Source organism: Bombus vosnesenskii, unplaced genomic scaffold (genome assembly GCF_011952255.1).
Source record: "Bombus vosnesenskii isolate JDL3184/JDL3185 unplaced genomic scaffold, Bvos_JDL3184-5_v1.1 scf7180000013266, whole genome shotgun sequence".
Taxonomy (NCBI): domain Eukaryota; kingdom Metazoa; phylum Arthropoda; class Insecta; order Hymenoptera; family Apidae; genus Bombus; species Bombus vosnesenskii.
Genome location: NW_022882926.1, coordinates 1,278,317 through 1,304,606, shown reverse-complemented (window position 1 = coordinate 1,304,606; position 26,290 = coordinate 1,278,317). Strand labels below are relative to the sequence as shown.

The 26,290-nt window shown below is 39.3% G+C and overlaps 1 protein-coding gene across 3 annotated transcripts; it reads right to left on the bottom strand.

The window, feature by feature from the left end:
- Positions 1–237: 237 nt before the first annotated feature.
- Positions 238–26,290, bottom strand: LOC117243497 (hillarin). Of its 3 annotated transcripts, none has more exons than XM_033511041.1 (12): positions 25,594–26,290; positions 20,595–21,044; positions 14,426–14,690; positions 8,293–8,409; positions 7,556–7,728; positions 6,075–6,318; positions 5,135–5,361; positions 4,650–4,871; positions 4,407–4,556; positions 3,825–4,014; positions 3,072–3,329; positions 238–2,838 (listed from the first exon to the last, which is right to left on the bottom strand). In XM_033511041.1, exons 2-12 carry the CDS (start codon positions 20,936–20,938, stop codon positions 2,527–2,529), a joined length of 2,502 nt encoding a protein of 833 aa, XP_033366932.1. In that variant the 5' UTR covers positions 20,939–21,044; positions 25,594–26,290; the 3' UTR covers positions 238–2,526. The 3 variants fall into 3 exon arrangements, with proteins under 3 accessions (XP_033366932.1, XP_033366934.1, XP_033366933.1); XM_033511043.1 differs by having other exon boundaries at positions 14,426–14,657; XM_033511042.1 differs by lacking the exon at positions 25,594–26,290 and adding an exon at positions 22,824–22,948.

Genomic DNA, 26,290 nt, shown 5'->3' with positions numbered 1-26,290 from the left:
ATTTTACTGATACGACCATAAGAGTCAAGTCTTACTATGGTGTTACTAACATTTCAAAATGTTTTGCACAACTCACATAATATATTCATAAAAGGTTCCTACAAGAATGCTTTCATATGCTACTATACATACATAAGTTAATTATTTAAATTAATTAGAACATTAATGACAAATATAATTGAATAAAGAAAATAATTACAAGTTTATCTTGTGCTGCATGAACTGGATATCGCCAAGTTTCCACAAAATTAGATTTTATTACTTCCTTTTTCTTTACAAGAACACGAGTCTTTATTACGTATCTGTAATATGTATAAAAATTAATTTACATGCTCGTTAGAATGAAACAATGAGAAAGAGGATATTAAGCTCGAGTTATACTTTATTCCACCGGTAATAGGAATCGCGGAGAACTTTCTTTGCATAAGCGTTGTTATAACTTCGAAATAACAACAAAGACAAGAGAGAGACAGAGGGGGAGAGAGGGAGGGAAGGAGGGAGAGGGGAAGAGAGGGGAAGATAAAAGATATTCATATTACAAAAATGAACAATTATATAGCTTTTACCGCTGAAAACTTTCCGCTTGAAAAGTTCAACGCTTTCGTTCCTCTCGCGTACGAGAATAACTAGAATCGTGCAGCTAATCCTGACAGAATAACATATAGCACCTGAACTTCGGAAACCACCGTAGCCGCAAAATTTCGTGATTTCAAAATCTCTCTGAATGAACCTAGATACATAATTACTGAAATGGAATGTCGTATATCCTTATGGTGTCCTAGAGACAAACGAAATACAGTAGAACCTCGTTTATACGAACAAGTTAATACTCAGCTTTAGATATACGAACTTATATCTAAGCTTCTATTATTCGAATTAATACGAGGTCGAGCTTACTTATGCTCGACTTAGCTTTAATTATACGAACCCGTATTCTTATATCGAATATATGCAATCATTTACTTGTATTTAGAAAAAAATGGATCATTTATATCAAAAATGGAACGTAGCTTTCACATCAACTTTAGTTTTCTGGAACGTCAGGTCCTTTTGCACAATTGAGGAGGTTAAAAAAGAGCTCTGCTCCTATATATTTTGTTATTCATATTTATTTTATACTTTATTATTTCGAATTTATGGAAAGTTGAAGGCAGTAGCTAATAAACTATTATCAAAAATACTCGATTATCCCAAATGTCTTACAACTTATTCTTACCCCGACTTATCCAGATAAAAAGCTTCCACTGTAATTATTCCGCTTCGTGTAACAATTTTGCGGTTATGGTCGTTCGCAACAAGGAAAAATGGAATGCTTTATATATACCATCGTTAGAATACGAAGAACTTAGAAGAACAAAGCATGAAAACGAACCATTCCTCGCCGATTTTATTTTCATAGATCGTTTATCTCGATCGATAATTTTGCTCGTTTTTATCGACCGATCGAAAAATCAGCGGATCGTGTGCATAATCCATATACATAAAAGCACCTCGCGTAACGAAGTCTCGTTCCATTCTGTCCAAATATCTCGAACGCGTAAAAACGAAACGCGATTCTCGACATTGAGTTAAAGCGGACCGAGATAATTGGGATTAATGCTTCGAGTCGAGGCGAGAAAGTTTGATTAATGCGGTCGGAGCGCAATGGTCGATCTCCAGAGCTGGTTAACTTATAATTGCCAACTTTCTCGCTGAAACACGGACGACACGATGGTCGCCGCGCAAAAGAATCGGCGAATTTTAAATAAGGACCCTATTAAACACAACTTATCCTTCGACTAAGATTACTAGACTGCAGATTTTTATGCGTTTGTGGAACATTTTAAGATGCAAAAATGTATAGAATGCACGTAGTATGAAAAAATATATCAAATATCGAAAATGCAATTACTCGTTATAATGTTTAATAGGTGAAACGAATTTCTCCTACGTTCTCATGTCTTACAGTCGTGTTTATAAAAACATGAACATTGCATAAATATCCACAATCTAATGATTATATCCTCAAACACATCTCAAATAAGATAATAATCGTTATTACAAACTACGAAGAACGTGGAGGTAGCGCGTCAGATCGGAATCGTTCTCGCATTCGGTGACATTTTTCAAAGTTCCTCGTGCCAAAGTTTCAAGAACCAGTTGTTCGAAAACCACCTTCCCCCTTTGTTTTCTTGGCTATCATCGTGAAAATCATCTTGCATAATCGTCACCTTGATCGACTCTTTAGTTGACTCTTTAATCAATAGTTTACTGGCAAGTAAAGGCTAATCTCGTAGATTAGTTTTTACACGTCACTCGAAGTTCTTCAAATTCGTAGTTAAGAAGGAATGTATCCATAGAAATAAAGGAAATAGAGAAGAACACGATGATAAAAGAACTTGCAGCACCTTTAGTCTAGTCTCATCACATGTACCAATTTATACACGCGATGTATTTCTTCGTATCCATGTATCGAATCGATCCAGCGAAATCGTTATATTGTATATATACTATATGCATAAAAATACGAAATCGTAGTCGACGTTGCTAGTTCCTCTTGCTGGAATTAATCAGATACTTGCAGCAATGCGTGAGCAGGTGCTTTTCACCGGTGATGTCGTGGGGAACATTCGTGGGACTCGTCGATTCCCTGGTGTAAATATCCAAACCGTACTGACCCTCCTCGGGAAAGCTGATCGAGAAAGTCACCACGTCGTCGTCAGCGATCGAGTGCGTTACGTATTTGGAGAGTCGTTTTTCCTCGATTCCGTTTTTATGCAACGTCGCCATGAAGTCGGTCAGCGGTCGCGACATTCGGAATTGGATCTCCAACTCGCGACCAGCGAACACTAAGGCCTCCTGATTATAAAAACAAAAAGGTGGTTATAAAAATATAGCTTTTGTTAGAGCGACATATATCTTGTAGAAGCACCTTAAATCTTGAAATTGGCAATTCCAAATTTACATGATAAAACTCTCAGTAAAACTGGAATTCTTTCGTAAAAGTATCTCGAGTTATATTTTTCAACCTTGGAAGCTTGTGACTGCATAAAATTTAATTATTGTTAGTTAAAAATGTCTTATTTGTGTACCTGATGAGTTATTGGTATGAGACCAAACAGTCTCGTGGCTTTGGTTGGACCCCATTCGCCACTCGCGCAGTCTGGCAATGGTACCATCACTGTTTGCAATTCTTCGCATGCAATTTTGAATTTGCACACGCTCTTGAACTTCATCGGCTCTCCGGTTAAGTATTCCTTGGGTGTCACCGCGTTGGCAAAAATATCCAGGAGAAAAGCTCCTGAACAGGGCGCGTGCACACGAAACGCAACGATATTCCCAACGACAGACTACGAACACAAATTTCCGAATAAAATCTTAATATGTAATATCCTAACGGTAAAAGTTCTTCGAAAAATTGTACAGTTAATTTTAAAGCTCGTATCATCCATACATAACACTGTACAAACGTAAATAGTACTCTGATATGTAGTGTCGTTAAAATTTGACTAATTACGTGGACTGTCCAAACAGCTCGTTAAGGCCACATTGAAAATCAATATTGGAAAACGCTAATATCGTCATAAACATGGGAAATGCTGATGTTTAAACAGACCCGAACCCACCTAACTACGAGCCTTTTGCGAATTTCTGTCGGCCAATTAATTTCACTTGGCGAGTAATTCATTAGCAAACGATTCTTAAACTCCTATTAAGGGTCTCTTCCTTTAATGACACTTCCTTAATTAGTTTATACGAATGCGGCTAGCGGATAATTAGCCCGTAAAACCGTGAAAAGATGTCGCTCTCCGTAGCCGTTTTGCGGCAAAAGTATCTCGAGTTACCTGCATGACGAAACGTTTCAATGACACGCCGTCGTATCCGTCGCCATCGTTGTCGTAGAACTTGAGATTATAGTGAAAGATGAGGGACGACTGCATATGAGCCGGCATCGCTATCCTGACGGTCGCGGCGCCCGTAGAATCCGTGTACATAACGGCATTCGTGTTCGTATCCGGAAAGTAGAGGCCGTACCTGTCGAATTTACATAAAACGTGAGTAAATTCTTTTTTTCCGTGTACACAGTCGGCCATAAGTATTATATAGGACACCTACTCGTTATATTTATTGAAGATTCTAATAAATTTTAATTTCCCTATTATAAGTCTCTTCTAAGTTCGTTAATGTATTCGCGTCAAAACATAATGCGAATGAATTGATAGATTTACTCATTACAAAAAATTAAAAAACAAAAGCAACGAATAGCACTCAATTCGTACTAAATATCCGCAAGTGTTCAAATACTTATGATCGATAGTGTATGCTATGAATAGTTTTAATGAAACGGTTGGGTACGCAACTTTGTTAAGCGAGAAAGTTAAGGAATTTAGTTTTTTAACGAGTATTTGGCGAAAGAGTTGCATTACCTGAAGAACAATGAACGCACAAAAGGCAGCTCTTCGAAATCTTTGAGCGAAATCGGTTGTTTAAGCAATTGCCACTCCTCTTGAAGGGGGAAGAACTCGTAGATGAACTCTCGCGGGTCTGTCAGGAAATAATGATCGTCGTATTCGTATCTGCGAAGAACGAAGAGTTGAACAGGTTGAATAATTGAAAAAAACTGTGTCATGTCAAATGTTCGAAACAGAAGGTAGGTTTCAGGGAAATACCTCAAACTATCGTTCTTAGCTTTTGGTTGACCAGGACGAGGAACTTCTTTGGCATTGACCAGATGTCGTGCCCCCCAATTGCATTGAACGAATCTCCACGCACCAGCAACGTAAACTGCGTTCCAGCTATTCCGGAATCGGTTATCCTCGAAGCAAACGCCTGGCTGATAACCAGCCGACTTGCTGTAACCCTTTATAACCACACAGTGCAATCCAGCGTAACTGTAAGAATATGATATTCAAAGTGAGTCGTGAAAAACAAAACACCAAATCTAAAATATACGATTGATCGAAATAATGGAGATTGTAATTGTATTTAATACGTTCGATCAATGTGTGAAACTTCCGGTCCGTTTGAAACGCTAGTCTATCATTATTGTTTCCATTCGTATAATTTTGAAACATGGAACCAGTCTTACGGGTGAATTATTATTTTGGGCGTGTCGTGAGAAAGATCATCGAGGTGTTAAATTAGTTGCGTTTACCTGCATAGTCGTTTGAACAGAACGTGGTAACTTTCAGTCCCGTGCTTTATGCCTCTCAGCAAGCCCATAGGCGTGTCCCCGCGCAGATTCTCGTCGAACTGCATGGTGTTTAGATTCTTCACGGTGATCCATCGGAATATCGTCCTAGCTTTTTCTATATCTGATCCGCATCTGCTCACCAACTGCCGTACCAGATCCGTGAATGTTTTCTGATCTTCTTGAGCTACCTGATTTATTAAAAGAACAAAAAAAAAAGAACATAAAATAATAACGATGGACTCAGCAATGTTAAGACACATAAAATCATGTTAAATTGAATTATTACTATTATTAATTCCAAATAACAATTTCTATTATTTTAATAAACTTTTGCCTAAATAGTTTCCTAATGTAACAGAATTTTAATAAAATCGCTAACAAAGTTAAGTTCCGAATGCTAAGTTCGCGAACAAAGTTAAGAAAGATATTTTCGAGACCGTGATTCCTTTTCAGTTCTATCCATAAAAATACAAATTCATAGAAACATTCACATTCTACTCATCACCCAATTTCCACCGATTCCGTATAACTTAAACATTCACGAGAACTAGCACAATACCTCTTTCACCCTTCCATCACACTAATGGTACAGTACCGTTCAATGGTATCATAACGAATAGCCTCGACACGACACCGTTGTCATAGGCGATCAACCGTTTCCTCGCTATCCTTCGAATGAAAGAAAGGTCGTAAATCGATTACGCGAGGTCTTCGTATATAGACGGAGACCGGATAAAAGCGAGGCCGTCTCGAATATATGAAAATATCGGTCCGCACCGATTCCAAGCCGTCCGTTTAAAATTCCACGGGTGTAACACACCCCCTTTCGACTCTTCCTCGACGTTACATTTACAAGGGGATGACGGTGTTAAAGGGGGTTGGCACTACGACGGGGGCTTACCGAAATAGCTATCTGATCCATGTCAGCAAACTCCAGAGGATCATTGTAGATGTGATACTTTGCGAGGGCAGGGGGTTGTGGGGGTGGAGCACGCGATGGATAAGGCAAAGGCGGTGCTTCCTGGGCATAACCGTCCCCTTCGTCGAGATACAAGCTCTCCTGCCGCATATACTCGCTTCTTGCCTCATTGATCAGCTCCAACATCTCCGAGCTCTGTTTTTCCACCAATGCTGCGGTCGCCGCCCTGAAAATTGATCAGTAGTTACGAGAATTCGCGGTTCATCAGCAAATCGAGAAGAACCAATTCTCGAAATGCTAATGCAAAGGCTGGAACTTCATTCTGATTTTAATATCTTCAGATCCAAATTTAGTTGATACGCGTATGTGGCGAAGACGTAGATTGGTTATGTGGTTAAAATGATGAATCTTTTTTATTTTCATTTTAACATGTATATGAAACGATGTTCGTGTAAAATTCGCTTGATTTGAAGAAGAACGTTTCGACTTCCGATCTGTCTTTTTCTTTTTTCTTTCTTTTTTTTCTTTTTTGCTGTTTCATATTTCTCGAGGGGGAATATTTTCTTGCTAAAATCTCTGTATTTTATGATTCCTGCGTAGGATGCGCTTGATCCCCGGCTCATGAATATGTATCTATTTTTTTGTACAACTCGAGAAAAGTTTATTAAACTCACAGATGTTTTTTTTTAATATGTGCATACGTAGACGAGATGTCTTACGTAGTAATTCATACGACGTTTCAGGTGAGTATCTCGCATATTTTTTCCATTAACATACGAGATACCTTGTCTACGGATTCGAATGGAAATCACTTTCTGTACTTTTAAAAATAAATTTTTTTTTTTATACGAAACGACATTTAACTGCGCCTATTGAATGTTAACTTCTTTTTCCAAATGAATCCCATAGAACTTAACTGAATTTTTAGATTACTTGAGTGAAACTTAATCATCGATAGATACAATAAACCAGGAAGGAATTTGTTAATTAGCAAGTAGAACGATCGTACTTCATTCGTGAAATACTGAGAAAGAGAAAGGAGAAGTTCTTGTAAAATTGTTCAATGTTTAGTGAACTCGACTGCTGCTGTGTAAACAAAAAGCAACATTTTCTTAGAAGAAATGCAAAATTATATAGAACGTGGATATAACAATGTAGTACTAACGAAGAAAAATCTCACTCGATTTTCTTTCTAACGCTCCAATCCACTTTCTACAATGTAAATCCCATTGTGTAAAAAATACTCGCTACACTACCAGGAAAGACTTTGTTGTTTTAGTCTCTGACACTAAGTTTCGTAGGTGAAAATGGGTAGTTTTTCCGCAGAGAAGTTAACAATCGTCAAATCAAAGAGTTAATCGTGGGTCAGCTAGCCCAAGAGTGTTGCTTGCCTTTCTTGCATTTCATAATGAACGTGATCAGAGCAGCGTGCAATGGAATCAGCTTAATTAGGTAATAAGTACCGTTCGTGCTCCAGCATTTTGCGCGTGAGACTTTCCTTTTTCTTGTCCCTACGAAGAGTCATGTTCTTCTCCAAGTCCTCCTTCTCTTGTTGAAATTGCTGGGCTCGGGCTCTTCCACCTTTTTCGCGTTCCCATCTGGCCGATAGTTCCTCTAGTTCCTTCTCCCATTCGTCCTATTCAATTAAGAAACACGATCTTTTAATCACAGAGCTTGCTCGATATTGATCCAGATATTCCCAAAACGATTTTCTTCTCCAGGTACTTGGAATTTAAATTGGAATATATTAATTAACCCTGTTACAAACTTTTCATGCTTCAAATTTAATTTCAACCCAAGAAGGGGCTCTCAATTTTTTCTCAAGATTTCAAGATCATCTATATTCTTTTAAACGAATTATAACGATATATAAACGAATAACTCTATTTTCTTTTTTTTTATACAACAATCGGTGCGTCTTCTTTTATTTTTTAGACAAAAATATTAAGATACCTGGGTCTGAAAATGATCAGTTCAAGAGATACTTTCACTTTAATTTTATGAAAGAAATATTTAGGTGACCTATTTAACTGTAACATCCTGTATAATGTTCTCACGTTTTTCTAATACCAACTATTAACTCCGTTTTTATTCATTTCCATGATTACACCATCTAGTTCACAAATACAGTATTAACAGAACTGTATATACGTGTAATATGATAGAATTAAATTCGGTTCAAGATGAAAGAAGCACGTACCCTAAATTCCTCTCGAATTCGTCTGTCTTCCTCCTCACGATGGTGAGCGAATTTCCGATAGAGGTCATCCTCCTCCTTGCGATGTTTCATCTCGAGTCGCGTCTGCTCATCTCGATCCTGATAATTGCAACAAAAAAAAAGGGTCATCAAGGGCCTTTCTCTTAATTATGAAAGAAAAAGAAGGCCGGAATTTTTTGCATATCCTCCTCGCCTGCCGCGCGGGAAATTTAAAGGAACTCGTTGGATCGGTTTCGGGAATCGCGTTCAGCAGAAACTCGAACGAGTTTCACCAGGGATGGCTCGCAATTAAACCGAGGCATCTTCTTCGTCTATCAAAAAGCGGAGGCCGCACCTAAACGTCCCAGCGACGGTCGTCCAGTTTTTGTCAGCTTTACTTTCACGCCGCGTTTCTGCTTTCCTTTTGGCTGGAAACAAGATGCGCGCTCCAGAATCGTTCGACAAATCGAAGCGTTCGTAGGGAAAGAGAAACGAGTACCGATGGAGCATTAGTGGATTCGTTCTCCGTTTACAAAGTAACCGATGGAACACAGATAGACACTCAGTTTGAAAAAGGGTTTCTTCAGATTTGGTATAGCGTTACGCAAGCAATTTCCTGCGCAAGTCGGTCGCGCGTACAAACTCAAATGCCCACGCTACAGTTACGTCATAGCAGCGCACGTTATTGCGTGAAATAACCGCAAATAAGGACAATGTTAGAGAGCACTGACATTTCGAAGCTGTTTTTTTTTACGCTTAGAGTTTTTAAGAGTTGTATGAAACGATTCGACGGAGATATTTGAAAATTTATAGATGCGTCATGTATTGAAACATGAAAAGTATTAAAACATACCGGGAAGAAACTAGAACAGCCTGTAAGGATCGCGTAAAATTAATTCAAACAAAAATTGAAAAGATTGCAACGTAGATAACGCAAGTAAGATAAAATCTTTTTGAATATTTATAGCGAATTAACAGCAAATTATTTGCATAAAAAACCACAGAGATACAAAATACAACCGTAAGATTCTATCTCTATGGTCGAATCGCTCTGTACAGTAAGGAATGTTGCGGTTGTGCTTGCTGAAATTGCTTAGACGAGCCTCAGCCTCTCGCGGCGACAGATGCAATTAGGCTGTTTCCAGAAAAAAAAAAGAGACAACAATTTCTTGTAACGACCGAGAGGTTGCTATTTTCAAATCGATGGTCATAGTATGTTACTTGTTCTGTTAATCTTGTCGTTTGCACTCGAGTGGATCGGTAAAAATTATCGACGAAACGATGAGAAAGCGCGCTAATAGAATTAATTCGGACCATCTGTTTACTCGCGTCATTGAAGAAGCACTTTCCTGTGACTACTTTACTACAACTGACTGGTTAACCAGCATTCCATACCATAGAGTTCTCTGTTTTCTGTTTGGAGAAACACTTCTTGTAATAGCCAAGAACCGTCTTCGTCGTTTGCTATCGTTTCATATTCTACGTTCGATAGAATCTTTCATTTCGAAGTTTATGGATGTTGAACTATATCGCGATTTTCATTTTATTTAGTGTGCTAACTAGAAGATTTAATAAAGATCTTGTTCTCTTTGGATGTAATAAAATAGAATAAAATAAGAAATCACGTTAATAGGATTAATTCGATCGATCTGTTTGCTAGCGCCGTTAAAGAAATATGATTCTTTTTGATGCCTGTTTTCGTGACTGGTTCGTGACCAAGATTCCGTCACGAACCTTCCAACTGCTGTTTGCTTTTCCCTCGAACGGACAGACGTGTTTGATCCGCGAATACGTTTTTGCTAAAGTCGATTTTACTAAAAATTGTCACGTTCAATAAGACTCTGGTTCTTCGCGCGTATTGATAAAAAGCGATACAGATAAAAAGCGTATGCTGTCTATTCAATTCCATCTTGCTAATCCCGTCGTTCGTAAACAGAAGATTTGTATCGGTCTGTGATTAAATTCAAACAAAGTTCCGCAAGATTGTCAGCTTCGTGTAGTTCGGATACTCTACCTAATTAATTTTTCCTCGAACGAAAAAATTCGTATAAAATTTATTAGAGAATTCTCAGATCATTCGAATATTTTGAACACCGATAGACAATTCTCCTAAAATTCTTCAAACACCAACAAAGACAAATATTTAATTCCAAACTCAAAGAACAGCTCGATCTTGGTAGTACAATTTTAGAATCTCATTCTTATGGTTATCACATGTATATAACAGAAACATCCTTTACGAACATCCACAAAAATGTCTACGAAAATAGAAAACTAAATTAATAGCAAAACGTTATGAATAATTTAATTCCATCGTTACACAATAATCGTACGTCAATGTCCAAGACGCAAGATCAGTCCATTTGCGCCAATCTGTCGTTCAATCCGCCAGTCTGGCCGAAAAAGGAGCGAGAAGAAAGTAAGAATAAAACCGATAGACTGTGGCACACAGCATTGACCGCAACAGCGATTCCAATTAACATCCGTGGGTCGTTTGTTGGCGAAGGCGCGTGAGAGGTGAACCACAATCGCTCTTTAAAACAGGATACGCACACGGTGGCCCTCTCCGCCCCTCATTTGCTCTTTCTTCTCCTGTATACGACTTCTTCCGTGGCCGCGGAACGATTCTCTAATTAACTGTCAGCCGTGGTAAGCGAGTACCGCAAGCGGAAGCGATTCTGGGTCCGTGCGCGAGCTTTCCTTCGCGTGTGCACGCTGACATGGAAAGAAGATACAAGGGAAACGCGTTCTTCCGTGGCAACAGTTCGGTTAATGTTCACGAGGACGTTCGTCGTTATTGTTCTTGGATGTCACGGAAGCAGGTGAAGAAAGTTGAGTCGTCGCGTCGCGTGAAACCTTGACTGAGGAACGCGTTTATAGGAGATAAAACAATAGCACGATAGTTCCACTCTTAATTTGCATCGCACGCGTATCGTATCGTAAAACTACTATTGACTTTGATTCAAGATATTATAATGAATATGTTAATTAGTCCCGCTTTATTCGATTTATTCTAGACTCGGAAGTTGTATAATTTAGTATATTTCAAAATATTCCAATTGTTCACTGAATTACCACATTCATATTTGATTCAAGTATCGTGTTATTCAAGATGTTATAATAAATGTATTAATTGATCGCGTCTAATTCAATTTATTCCAAGCTTAGAATTTAGTATGATTTTAAATATAAAGCATGTATTACAATTTTTTATTGAATTACCACATTCATATTTCATTCTAGTACCGTCTTATTCAAGATATCGTAACAAATATATTAATTGAGCTAGAATTGTTTAGCTCGATTTATTACAGATTTACAAGTCGTACAATTTGATACGCTTTGGAGTATTACAATTTTTCACTGAATTACCACACTCGTATTTGGTTGAAGCATCGTACTATTCAAGGACCATTCGCAGTAGCCATACGTGAAAATTCATTCCGCTCTGATAAATCCATAAAATCCAACTGTTCTTTTTTTTTATTTCAATATCGATATCAGGCTGGAGATCGCGTGAATCTCTTCTAACAGTTCGATACACAGAACGATCTCTATTTTATTGCAACCGATAATAACCAGCAGCGCGTTCGACGGGACCGTTAGCTAAAACGAATCATACTTTCTACGTTCGAGAGGATGACGGGCACGCCCGAGATCGGTTTGCCCACGCGGCTTCCCAATTATCGACCTCTCGTAAACTTTCCACGATCGTTCTCTTTACCCAACCTATAGACAATAAGACGGAAACCTATGTTGGGTTTCTACGATTCGCAGAACCATGATCATCGCCAGATCACCAGTGTTTGACGATTCACGAGGCGTTCGAACGGACAATTTCGAAGTTGATCGTCCGATCGTAAGAAACCGCTACCATTGCAACGAGCGTGAAGCGTAAACGACCGAAAAAATCAGGCGATGAAAGAAACTCCGGAGACAGTTTCGTCTCCTTTCTATAATTTTCTAATATTTTTCTAGATACTGGCAATTGTAATTATTACTGTATGATAAAAATGGCTAGTAATAATATGTATACAGAATGTTTCTGTGATCCTGGTATAAGCGAGAAGATGGCAGTTTTTTATGCAAGATTATAAAGTATAGAATAAAACCTTCGCGTATAAGGCTTCATTTTTAAGGAAACGTCTTTGAAGATTCGCCAATATTCGATTAACTGTAAGTTTCAAAAGTCACGAGACTTTGTACGAAAGTTTCTATGGAAGAGATTCGCAAAGTTGTCGATGTAAAAATATTATGAAAATATAATAAGAATAAGTCATTGCACAAAATGGTGCACGTGTTACTCTACAAAACGTTAGTTCTACGAAAATTTGTTGATTTTCTCACAAGCTTCCTAAATGGACCAGTAAATCAATAATTAATATATATTTAATAGAATTAATAAAAAAAATTCTCCGATCAACGAACTTAATAACTACGTCGAAGGACGTTCATATCTTTCGATTTCTCGTCAACGGGACGCAGAAGGAAACGAAGCGTAGACACGGTGCACGACCCTGCTCGTTGCCCACGCTACTTTCGTTTCGTAAGAGTGTGCACGCAGGTAGGCTGACATTCACGAAATACTATAAATAACAGCCGTAGCCGGCGGGAGGCGTTTTGCTGAATGTACACGCGAAAGCGGATTGAGAGAAAACGCGCCGATAGTGGAGCGACTAGCGGCTCGGCCTTCTTCTTCTACGCCGACACCGATGGGAAAAGCAAGCCGGCAATCTCATTTTCATGTAGGGTCCGTCTTCGCGGCGGTACACATTCCTCGCTTGTCAAGCGATTCGCACATGAAAGTCACGGCTGCTGGCATGGAATCCCGGTACCCGGCCCGCATTCCATCGCGATCGGAAATTCGGGCTTCCGACCATTTTCCATTAAAACGCGTCTACCTTCTGCCAACGCGTATTTCTCGCTCCAACTAATCAACGAACTTGGTTATCGTATATATTCCACTCTTCCTAGTATCTTCACGCGCCGCTGAGCACAAGCGAAATACCAGATTTTGTTCTGCAGCGTCCTATGGCTCTCAGAAACCGGATATCGCGCCATATTGCTCGGAGAGCGATTGATTGATGTTTGAAATACGTACGTTTATAATTTCTACAATGACTGGAAGAAGCTTTAGCGCGTTATTTCTCAGAGGTTTGCTAAGCGATTAACAAGACAGTTCAATCTGGCAGATGTAAGAGTCGTTATTTATTACTATCGACTCGACTGGCGAAAAGTAATTCTGCCTAAATATCCAGAAAAGCGTGAAATTCAAATCTGATTTTCTATACTTCAACGCGAACTCTCGTAATCAGGTCACCGTTAAGAAGTTATATTAATCAAGAAACGTAATTAACGCAGTCCTGAAGCAACTTGCTCCAGATATTTTTGAAATAAATATCCCAACTATCCTCGTCTTTAGTTTAACGTACTCTTTGTTTATTGCGATCTATCATATAATATATATGTAACAAAAACTATTACGAGTGCTTCAGGAAAAAATAACGATGCCTCATACCGTCGATCATAAGCATTAGCACACACACATTAGTCTACTTACCGATTACACTTATTCTACGATTGTAACAGATTTTACTTTATTTAATATTTTGCGTTACAAAGCGTGTACGATACAGTTTAAAGAACAGGATTATAATAACATAAGTAGAAACTAAAGTCAGAGAGAACCATCCAATTTACGTTAAATACCAGCAAGTATCTTGATATTGACTTTTTTGGTCCAAAATGCAAATACAAAGTGCAAATGCAAAATCGCAACACGATTGTTCATCCCGAAAAGCCAATATCAAAATATCTCATCATCTTAAAAGTTCAAAATCCAAAAACCAATAGCTATTCGAATACTTATGGTAGACGGTATATATAGCTTCTATATCAAATAAGCAAAACGCGAGTAACCAAGATTCGGATTAATCAAACCGCGGATAATCGAAGCTGAATTAATCGAGGGCTCCGCCGTAATAATATTTTGATAAAACGATGGTCCGCGTAGTGGTAATTAAGCTCGATACCTCGCGTAATTACGCGGCAGATCGGTGTTGGAATAGAGGTAACCCGCTCCTAATATGGCGGTGACCGTGACGAATGATTTCACCGGACTATGCGAATGACTCACCAGATAATAATCGATGGGCTTCTCGCGTGCCTTGCTGTAGCCCTTCTGAAGCTCCGTCTGCTTAAGGGCATGGGCGATGTGAAGCGCGCTCGCGTCGAATCTCCCGTACTGGTAGCTCCCGTCGCCGGAATAATTGTGGTTGTACGGCGAGGACGTTCCTCCGCCGGCGTTCCCATGAAGATCACGCTGGGACGAATTCGTGGCCGGCGGTGAACCATGTCCGTTTAGGTGCCTGGCACAATTAGGCGAGTCTACATTATCGTAACTGCAACAAAATTATGCAACGGGTCTTCAGGGGGACTAGGGATCGTCGTCATCGTCGTTGCCTCCTATAGAATGTCATCTTTCTTTCAAAAAATCAAAATGTACGATGGATGGAAAATTTAGTTAGGTAATGTTATTATACGATGTGATCTTCTTTCGAATAAATCAAATAGCACCATAAGTAGCAACGTAGCAAAAGCGAGCGATATCGCCTTTTTCACTCGATATTTCTTGGTGAAATTCAAATGGACAATAATAAAAAACCGTGACAAGCGTGTGCCAGTCGTGTCATTTTCCAAAGCAATTTTCCCTCACATGGTCAAAATAAAAATACTAGGAAAATATGATGAACGTAAAATTTGATCATTCGAAGCGAAAAATAATTCGACCGTATCGCCTGTCGGTGTGATTTCCCTTCGTGTGATCGAGACGAAAAAGACTAAGAAATACAGCAAAGCTAAATCGCTGCACCGACTCGATTCGAGCTTCATTTAACGACAAGAGAACCGAGAGAAAAGAAATTCCTGGTAACCGTGATCCTGACTCGTGCAACATTTGCCGCAGCTTCCGGCATTTAGCATGCAAATTCAATGATTCCGCGCATCGAAGAACTAGGTCAGCCTTTTTAACGGGGCCTTCGAAACGTTTTCCTACGTGCAAGTCTGCTTCGCGCGGAGCTCATCAACGATTCAGCCGCGTTCCAACAAGCATCCTAGAACTAATTACCACACGGGCCTGAGCCGACGAGCCTGATTCATTGGCTCGACTTAGGAAAAATCCTGACAACAGCCGTCTCGCGCACGAACACCGCATCGCTTATGAGAAACCAGAAAGTCTCTGGTTAAATGAATGTGTTACACCTTCTCTCGCTCGTTCTCTCCTCCGGGGTTCATTCACTTGCGGCTGAAGCCACTGCTTCTTCTTCTTCTCCTTCTTCTTCTCTCTCTGTATTCAGACATTCTGTCTTTGTCGTGTACACGCGCGCGCTCCTTATGTCAGCCGGAGGCAGAGAACTCGCGAAACGCAGCTACAAGAAATTCTTCCACTGCACACGCGTTAACCCATGTGTGTACGCATACTTCTCGCGGGTTTGTTCAATGGTGAAAACAATATACACCGGATCACGAAAGCATTTGAATGGCTTACCATAGGACTTTTGTGTTCATATTATTCGTTATCGTATGTTACAATACAAAATTTTGAAATTTCATTAACATCGTAATGAGACACGACTGTCGTAATTATATTGATCAAATATAAAACCAATCTGAGAACGTACATACAGATTACAAGATGTTCATTGTAAACATATATTTAATAAAAAGATTACTGTACAACATGAATAGCCATCTTAAATGTATAATAAGAGTTAAATACTTTCGTAAGCTTGAGAAGATTATCCATATCCAAGCCATATGTATTAAAACACTTGCAGATATTTATAGAAATCTCCGAAAAATATTCAGGGTATATATCATATAGAAACAGACATAAAATATCGCAAGTGGAATACTTGTCACGTCTAACTAATAAAACCAAGGGGAAACTTTCAATTTGTATCGAATATCACATTTTCTCCAGGCGCAGTAAATATCTTGTATAAATTGACGGCTTTAGAATTTTCAGGAAACAGATGCATTCGATACTCGAGAGTTTCAAACGATTAAATTCAGACATTCTCACGACCCATCGACCTTTACGTAACGTTTCTATACTAGTACGTTTATTGGAGGTTGTACTGGTCCTTTTGGAACCTTGAGGTACTTCCTGAACGTTGCAACAGGTCTTTCTATGATCGATTTTATAGCCTGCAGGGTGTAATTGGGAAAAAGAATTAGTCCAAACGAACTATCGTTTAATTTAGGCACAACACGCTCCTTCTTCTTGTAATTAAGCCAAATCGAATAGATTTTACCGTTTTATACTTATTTGTGAGGTACATGATGTACTATGCAGTAAAATCTTGCTGATTCTGATCTAGCTAATGAGAACTGTATTTCACTTCCAATTACTACTGCTTCTTGATTAACATAGATTAAAATCGACTGGCTGGACATTTTAGCGTTTAACTTAATGCTTCAATTCGGTATTGTACTATATCACGAAGACTGTTACACAAAAGTTTTGTTGCAGTACACGTGTATAATTATTCGGTCTAATTATCGAAAGCAATTTCACTTATATTTTAACGCGCAACGAGATATTTCGCTTGTTTTTCGGATCGATCGAAAAATGAACGCAGGATCGTCTGGTCGATCGCGTCCGCATGAATCTCTCGGAGGCGAGCTCGTTATTTCAAGGAAATCGGGTCAGCCATTGACATTCCGGCCGGAGAGCAAGTGTGCTTCTCGCGCGCACAATCGCGGTTTCACACTTTGTTCAAGACCTGGTCGGGATTAAGGCCAATGTGGCGATGCGTTATGTAACGAAGATGAACCAGATGCCTCGACTAACACGTATGCATATAGGTCCCGGGAATGACTGCCAACCAAACTTTCTGTGGCAAATTTTTGTGGCAAATAATTATAGGTAAAAAAATTCAGGACTCGACAGACTTGTAGAGAAGTGTCCGTGTTACGTGACCGATTTGCGCGTCAATTCTCGCGTGAAAAATTTCGTGAAATCGCCAGAAGAATGAATATCTTCGGTTGTAACGTAAATTTTTGGAGAAATCGAATTTATGTTAATTTTCCAAGAGATACTAACAAAGAATATTCGTCTCGCTCGCAATTTGTTAAGATGGAAAAATTAAATTTCCTCCTCTCAAATGCTTCCACTGTACTAAATTTGATCATATAAGACCATTCATCTCAGTCGTTTGTTATTCTGCGTTTGGAAAATGCATCACGAAGAGTATAACTGCGGCACGAATTTACTGAACGAACTAATAGTTGTAAAAAGCAAATTTTCTCTTCTTCTTTGAAACATCTAGTGTCCTTTATAAATCATTAAAAAAGTCGATTTTACGGGGATGAAATCGAAATCAGTAAAAGATGAATCGAATCGGCAATAAAGCATTAATCGTGCGTCGTCAAGGTTAAGGAACACGGTTAACAAACCGTTAACAGGGTCGTTTGAGCACAAAAGGCCGCGCGACCATTTATACTCCACTTAAACGGCGATCTCGATTTAACACCAAAGGGAAAGTGGTGAAACCGAACGTGAAGCGAGTCGATCGACTTTCCGGCGGATCGTTCAAGAGCCATTAAAACACAGGAAACGTAAAGGAGAGCCGTGCACGTTAATTTTCTGTCGGGGCTGTTGTACAGCAATTTGCGTTTAACGGCTACATCGTATATGATTCTATTACTAAAAAGAAAACCAGAATGAATAATCCAAACTGTGACAGACAACGATGGAATTTTAACGAGGTTTAACGCGACTTTATCGTGACGAATCTCCCTCACCCAACCATGATTTTCTCTTTCTCATTAAGGAATTTTAAATGCATCGTACGTAGAAATTCGCGATTTTCTGCAACGCTCTCAATCTCTTGGAAATAACATATTTTTAAACAATTGGTAAAATATTATAAAAGTACGAATCGTAATATAATTTAGATTTTTAAAAAAGAAAATAGATCGAGTGTGGTTTTTTAAATGGAATATAATCTAGTAGAGTAGAATTCCATTTATATGAATTATACTTTAGTTTGTACAGGATTAAATCGGCTTTTCAAAAGCCACATCGATAAACTTCATTTTCTACGAAGTTTTCAATTTCAAAAATCAAGTACGTGTATTCAATTGAGTCGGATTGAAGATAGGTATTTAATATCTTAAAAAGCGAGAGACTTCTTATACTCGTGAATTTATTACGAATTTTTTAACATCTATAGGTCAGTGATCTTCGTCAAAATTTTCAAAATATGTATTGCTCCGTTTATACTTTTGACTTTCACAAAATTTCCTAATTTATCAGCTACTTTTAGAAGACCATTTTTGAACCTGACAGATCATCTTCAGTTTGAATTCACTTTCATAATAAAATTCTCCTGTTCGATCATCACACGAGTTTAAGAACAGAAAATCAAGGAAAATATTGTACTTGTCGCATTTTTCTCTTATAATCTACATTTGTAGAAGATATTTCATCCGTCATCTCGCGAATCGCGAAAATATTAAACTCGGAAAAATTCAGAAAAGTAAGAAGAAAAAAGGAAAGACAGGAAAGAGAGAAATGCTCAAGTTAATTCAACGATCGCTTTCAACGTATCATTACTAGCAGTGCTAGTAAAACGTTCCCAGCGTAATTCAACCTGTAACCTTTGGAATAGCAATACCGGTTACGTACGATCAGGCCACGTCCTTGGAATCGGCAAGCGCGACTTAAGAAGCCGCGGCTTAATTACGCGCGTGTGTCACGTCCCTCCCACATTTAGACTTGAAAATTATATGTTACCGCGACGTTCCACACGACACGACACTTTTCCTGAATCGATGACACCTCATGCTACCGCACAGTATGTCAGCCGTTTCCGGTAACACGGCCACGAACCAACAACACGAACAGGATAACAAATCAATGCGAATAACCGGACTCCCGTTTCAATTGCAACTAAATAGTTGCCACACGTGTTACGTGTAATTAATTTCCTTATTATGATTACTGTTATTTAATCAAGATCTCTTCGATCATAGGAAGATTGCGTCCAATGTATTCTAGTAACGAAGTTACATTGTGAATTCCGATCAGTATTTCTCAGATTCTTTCTATTTTCCCTCGTAGAATTGCTGCGATGCTGTAGATACATATAACAGTACCGAAGAATCGTCGTGTTGTACTGATATTCCGATAAACGTAACAGGGAATAAGAAAAGGGATGCATTGATTAGATCAATTGCCATCCAATTTGTTTCTCGCGTTTTCTAACTTGGGTGCAGCGATGTAAGATTGCATGAAGAAAGTAACTGTGATTTTTCTTTTCTATACAAATTTGTTTTAACAAAGAAACGAACCGCAAAATTGATTGTTTGAAATTACAATGTATTTCATAGAAACTAGAAATTTAAAAAGAATCGAGTCTGAATAGGTTTGTTTTAAGAAGAAAAATTCGGCTAAACGAAAATCCTATGACCAGTTCTAAGACGAATCAAACCAAACGACTTTCAACCTGGTCGATACACCTATCCTGGTGCTAATTGATTCACCGAAGCTCGACCAATTTCTCAGTGGACCAAATTAACACACTCTACTACCTCCTGCTTAGCAAGTCTACAGCACACATTCCTTCCACAAATCCACCGCAAAGTTCTATATCCCGAAGACATGAAATCATTATCAGCTTCCATTCACTCTGTTCAAACCAGAGGATCGCTGATAGATCTACACGAAGCTTAACATTATTAACAAATCGCGACGCTATTTAGCCTGTTGAAAATCAATTATTCGAGACCACTTCTCTATGGAATAAGAAACATTGAACTATCACGAAACGTGGACGAATTACAACAGAAGATTCCGTTTTCAATGACTACGAGCAACAATTTATTTTACACAGACTCTATCAATTATGTTAGAAATCTTCGAAATCTTACTACAGGAGTACAACAATAAATACAGAATAAACTAGCGAAACTCGAACAGTAATCAGTAAAATTGAACAATGGGAAACTCTGCTTTCTTCGAGCCTCGGCAAACAATCTATAGTACCACAGACGCTATAGTAACAAGTAGACTACAGATTTCTATACATTTGTAGGCAATTTAAAAGTGTACAATTACACAGAATGCATATAATATGAAAGAATATATAAAATACCCAAGGTATAATTTATAGTACTTGTTAAGTAAAACAATTTTATACCAAGTTTCTACCTTTTTAGTTATATTCTGGAAAATATAAGTTTGCATAAAAGTCCGCAGTCTAGCGTTAAGGTACGATAAGGTAAGGTGAGTGCCTTACCAAGGTGGATAAACTCCCCGCGGCGACGCGCCACCAGCTCTGATCTGTTCATTGACGTAACCGCTTCTCGGTACGTTCAGCGCGGACCTAATGCCTACACTAGATCCGTCCAAGGTTCCTGGACCTGGCTTGGGAACGTGGCTGCTACAGTACACCTCCTTGTCGTTGATCGTATGCTGGTTGTTGTAGTAAGTCTTCAGGGTCAGTTTAGTGCCGCAGATCGCGCACTTGAAACAGCCCGCGTGAAAGAACGTGAAGTCCTTCAGTGGACCGACTCTGTCCACTTGGTAGACGGTCTGAGCGCATCTCAAACACGTGCTCTCGTAAAAATTCGGCCGATACATCGTCTTCCTCGATCAGAATCCCGTTGTTTAGGCTTCCGTTTCCTGGTTGATTCTTCTGTGTCCTCAGTCAGCGCTGCACCTCGCTGTGGAACATACCGCGTACGACCTTGAAAGTGAAAATTATCGTATCAGTCGAAATATTAGGCGAAATTGAACGACGAAGAGAATTAAATTGAATGTTTTATAATATGATAATTTTGGTAAAGACTCGGGCGAAGGTTAAGGTGAAGATTAAAATCGGGATTAAAACAAGGCTTGATTTCATGCGATTTCACAGTCGATTTGCAAAAAGAATAAAATTTATTTGTGTTAAATGATGAAGCAACTATGTATGTATGTAAGTGTACCGTTGTTTTTGCAATAGAGAATGCATCTTCCTTCTGTTTCCACGACAAAATGCAGAAAGGTGTAAAATATGTTTCATAAGCTGAAAATGTGTGCCTTAATTGGCGGTAATTACCTCGATGCAAAACGCGTGCAAACGAATCAGACCGCGTCTGTTTCTTAACTCTCAATAATTACTTCTGCAGGATGTTTAAAAAAGAGAAAGAAAAAACAGAAATATACAAGATAGGAAGAAACGAAAGAGCTAACAGAAAACTTGAACCGATAGCATCTCGATCGTGAGCGATTAAAAAGTATAAACCTATAAACACATTAGCGCTATTAAGAATGACCAATACCGCCGACACTTTCCTGTCGACTTTTGCAACAATTCGTTGCCAATACTTTTCATAGTGGGCGACCAGCAAACGGATAATTGCAACAGATTTCACGAGCTCACGGTACACAAGTCTGACATATAACGTCATATCGGGATTTTCACACGTACGTCCTCGTTAACGCTTCGTTCGAAAGATAACAGATTTCGTGTTACAATCACATCGTGGAAATCGCATTTTTTCATTCCACTCTGTTTGTTCATCGTTTCCTACGTTCATGTCCATCTTTACGATTGCTTCAGAAGGCTCGAGGAAATTATTACGCTTTTATAGATAGTAGTAATAATTTTATATTATCACGATTTTTCTAGATGGAATTAACGAATTTTTACTGAGCCACTTGCGACTCTATCGAATTTTGTTCGTTTGCGTATGTTTCTAGATACGATACTCGAGGAAATTATTTACTGTGGAAAAAAGATTCTGTGCTTTTTATAGACAGAAATAATGAATTCTCGTTGAGAAACTTACGATTCCATCGAATTTCATTCGTTTGCATACGAAATTCGTGATTTTCCACGATTTCGTTGATTCTGCTTTGCGATAATTGCTTTCTGGCATATATTACGATGTTTGAACAAGCTCCGCTCGAATTTCGATAGATTCTTTCGATTGTATTCTGAATTTGTATTTCCACGAGCAGAAATCATATTCTGTTAACGAGATTTCTATAGAAGAAAGTCTTTAATGTGTTTCTAATGACGAGTTTAGATTTTCAATTAACGCTGTGATTGCGATATAACTGAGAAAATGATCGTGAAGGCAAAACTGCGTGTTCGACGTTGTATCCTCTTTGCGTCACGTTATAAGCTCAATAATGAGTTTTATTTTTAACGACTATATAAAAAGTGATATTAGAGATTAATCAAAAGAACCAACGGTGCCAAAAAAAGTCTCAATGGATGTGACGACAAGAACTACTGAGCCAAAATAACCAGAAACGAGCATGAAACCAACTGACCACGCTCGAAAGTATTCTATTCAAAAAATCACAAAATGTAATGCTAAAAACATACAATCTTCTTCTATACATTAATGCACGATTGCGTCACGAAATTACACGAACGTAAAGAAACATATTATGTATCTTCTTTCGAACGAAGTCACGCATCATACTGGAAACTTTCTAAATGAACCGTGGAGCGTGTTTCCCAAATTACTACCTCGGTTTCACCGGTGTAATCGCGTTACGATACGACGATCGAGGTTTCCCTTTTCTTTCCACGATTCCTCCTGTACACCGACCGAATTCTCCCGTTGCGCAGCGAGCGACCACAATGGCGATTACGTCATACCGTTAGCGACCATGCACAACAATACCGTAATAAACGCAGGATAGCTCGTCTCACGCATCACCGAATCGCGGCTTTCCGCTCGCCACGACACGCACTGATTCTTTTTTTCTGCCGCTGCGAGTCTCTCCTTGATGAGCGTAGGACAAAAATTCGCGGACAAAGATGGACACGCTGGAAAGTTCTCCTTCCGGAGAACTGGCATATGTAGGACAGTCGGTGGTCGGGGAAAGCATTTTATTTCGCGAATATCCTGTCGATATTAAACATGTTCTAGGCTTATCAACGTTTATCCTAGCGTGCAACGACGATTCTTTGTGCCACTCGGCCGTGAACACTGAAAATATCTGATTGATACGTCGACTGAACAATGGAGGCTAGCTTGTTGGAAACTTTATCGATGGAACGTGGATTCGTAAAAATAGTTGAAACGTTGTCAACGTTATCTTCGAACACGTTTTAAATCGGTGTAGGATGTATATCTAGGGAAACTTTGAAATTAATTTGCATATGGTATAGGTCAAACGTTTGGCATCGTTTTTTCAATTGTTATACCGAATCTACTATTAATCATTAACTGCAGAGGCACGAATTTTTGCTATTAATCCTCACATATAACTTGTTCGCAATCTTTACGAACAAAATATCTAGAATAGTCCTCGTTTATGTGGAATTTACTGATTTAACGAGGTAACGAGCTCGGTCGATTTGCGTCCCATGACGTCCCGGTAGTCGTGAATGTTTAAGGACGCTCGTAAATCTCACCTGCATCCAGCGTTTCATTTCTTCCACATTGCTCGTCTTTTCCGGATTTACCTTGCTTTTTAGTTTTTCACAATCGTTAATTCGTAACGTCCCCGTCGCGCTCGAACAGATCGCCGACTTCACGTGCATTTCAATCGCGTTACGCAACGTCGAAAGAGGAAATCGTAACGAGTCCTCGTAAAACGCGACACTTCCAATTACGGTCTCTCGTCGGTTTTCATTCATCGTGTTAAGCGTGTGTGACCAATGAACGCGCAATTTTGTAAAACGAAATATCGACGTACATACGTATTTATGCATTTGGTCGTAGATATCATACGAAAAATGTGCTTTTCCTTCGATTAAAATAAATGTAATTTTATAAGCCAGCAAAGTCAGTTTATTAACACACTGTGTATCAAAGCTACACATTTTTCAAATTTATAGTATTCTTAGATATTTCTCGTACAAATTCTTTTTTACATATTTGTTGTCTCGTTCATCTATTTTCATGGCTACGGTATCGGCTGGAAAAAAGTTTAGAAACCAAGGACGACTAGAATGTTCATTGGCAATGGTATCTTAAAAACCTATATTTAAAAGAGAGAAATTTCGTGTGTATTCACTGTATCATTCTAAAAGAAATACTGAAAAACTTCCAACACTACTTCAGATGAAAGATACACAAGACAAAAGAGATGAGATGATCATACCGCAAGCGAACAATATACTTCTTGACGTAATCTAAGTAAAGAATCTAAAGCCTTCAAACGGACATTTTATATGTTACAATCTTATCTATACACTTTTATCCATTAATCAGCAGACGCTTAGCACGTAATTTACGTGTTTATAAAGTAAAATTGTCACTTATTAACCATTTATTATTATATTAGGTATATTTTCAAGATCTAATCTCAACCTATTTTAGCAAAAAATATATTTCAAACTCTCAAATATCCAGAGATTTATGAATATCCTCTAAAATTAAACCTCCTACCTAATCAAACGAGAAAAACGATTTCCCGAGCATGTGACATCGCGATTCGTTGAAAATTGGTACCGTCCAGCATGTGAAAATTATTTATTGCATTCCACGCGTCGTTTATCACTCGATAATGCCCGCTTGAATACCAGTGTCCCCATTCTGGCCCACCTTCTCCTAGGTATTTACGCTCAGCGCGCGCACATACGTATGTATACATGCAATGACACACGCGTGCGCTCACGTACGCACACAAACCCACAAACGCACATACACACAGCTACGTAGAGCGCGTGTACGAGCCACGTAACTCCATGTATCGCGTTAAGGAAATCGAGAAACCTTATATCGAGGTGGACCGAAGAGTCTGAATTCGAAGCCTGCTCGATGTTTGGAGACAACAGGTTAACGGAAAAGGCGTGTTCCCGTGTTTGCGACAGTTTGTCTGGTTACTTAACGCGCGAAAGTACCGGTGAATAGCGGGCATTCCATTGAACAGGCACATCGAAGGGGCCTGGTACACGTTGCACGCCTCCTTCTCCGTCACTCTCCATCCTTTTCCATCCCAGAGATTTGAATGATTTCACCGTGCACCGTGGAGAAGGCGAGAATCGCGAGAATCCCCCGGGGCGCATCAGATTTGTCAAACACGTGTATCACGCGAATACAAGAGCCACGTAATAAATCGTGCGCCTATGAAACCGATAATCAAAGCATCAGCGAGAATATCTCGTAGAAGAATATTCGCCGAAGCGAGTATCAAACGAGGCACATGATTCGACCGGTCGTTCTAGCGGCAAGACAATTGGAGCAGCGAACAGGAATGAAAAAAAAACTGAATATAACCAGCAAGGCCGGTGTTCCCTCTTTCCCCGTGGTCGACACCAGAACGATATCTGCGTGGATACTCACGTTCTCATGCTTTCATGTCCACTAGCTTGGTCCACAAGAATCCTCGATGATCGTCCTGGTCCACCTCGAACATCTCTTCGCAAACTTTCCGTTCCTTCCTCTATACGTCCCGTCTTTTAATAAGTTTCTTCTTATTGACGATTCGATGACAGAGTCTCACGATCGACGATCGATTATATTCCACGATTTACTTTCTATTGACTTTATCGTACTCCGTCTATGAGAAACCAAAGCACTGCGAAAAAATCGCGCACGATATCACGAGCTTCTCTCTCGTTGCTGCCGCACCGTGCATTGAAATCACCAGGTCCCGATGATCACCGCAGGGCCAATATCAGAGGACCTCGTGTTCGCGCGCGCACCGTCTTCCATTGAACGAACGAAGAATTGAACGAAGAAGAGCAATTCCAGGAACAAGTCCACCTGGCAGGTAGGATATCCCGACTTCACGGATCTCTAACAGAGTGGAAACTGTGATCAAGTCGCTCCGACGCTGCTCGGAACGACGTTCCGGTTTTGGCTGTTCGATCTCGATTATCGAGTACACCACAGAGGACCGGGCTGATAGTCTCGACCTTCACGTCGACGCGTACGAACGTTTTCTGGCACGGTTTTCGTGTGTCCGTCACCTGGAATTGAGGTCCCGCCACCAAGCGAGGCGGCCACGCGAGAGGTCGAACCTGAATATCGCCACCTG

Coding starts and splice junctions, on each gene's coding strand:
- LOC117243497 (XM_033511041.1), bottom strand. CDS start 20,938: ATGTATCGGCCGAATTTTTACGAGAGCACGTGTTTGAGATGCGCTCAG. Junction 6,319..7,555: donor AAAATGCTGGAGCACGAACG/GTACTTATTACC, acceptor ATCAATTTTCAG/GGCGGCGACCGCAGCATTGG. Junction 5,362..6,074: donor TGGATCAGATAGCTATTTCG/GTAAGCCCCCGT, acceptor TTAATAAATCAG/GTAGCTCAAGAAGATCAGAA.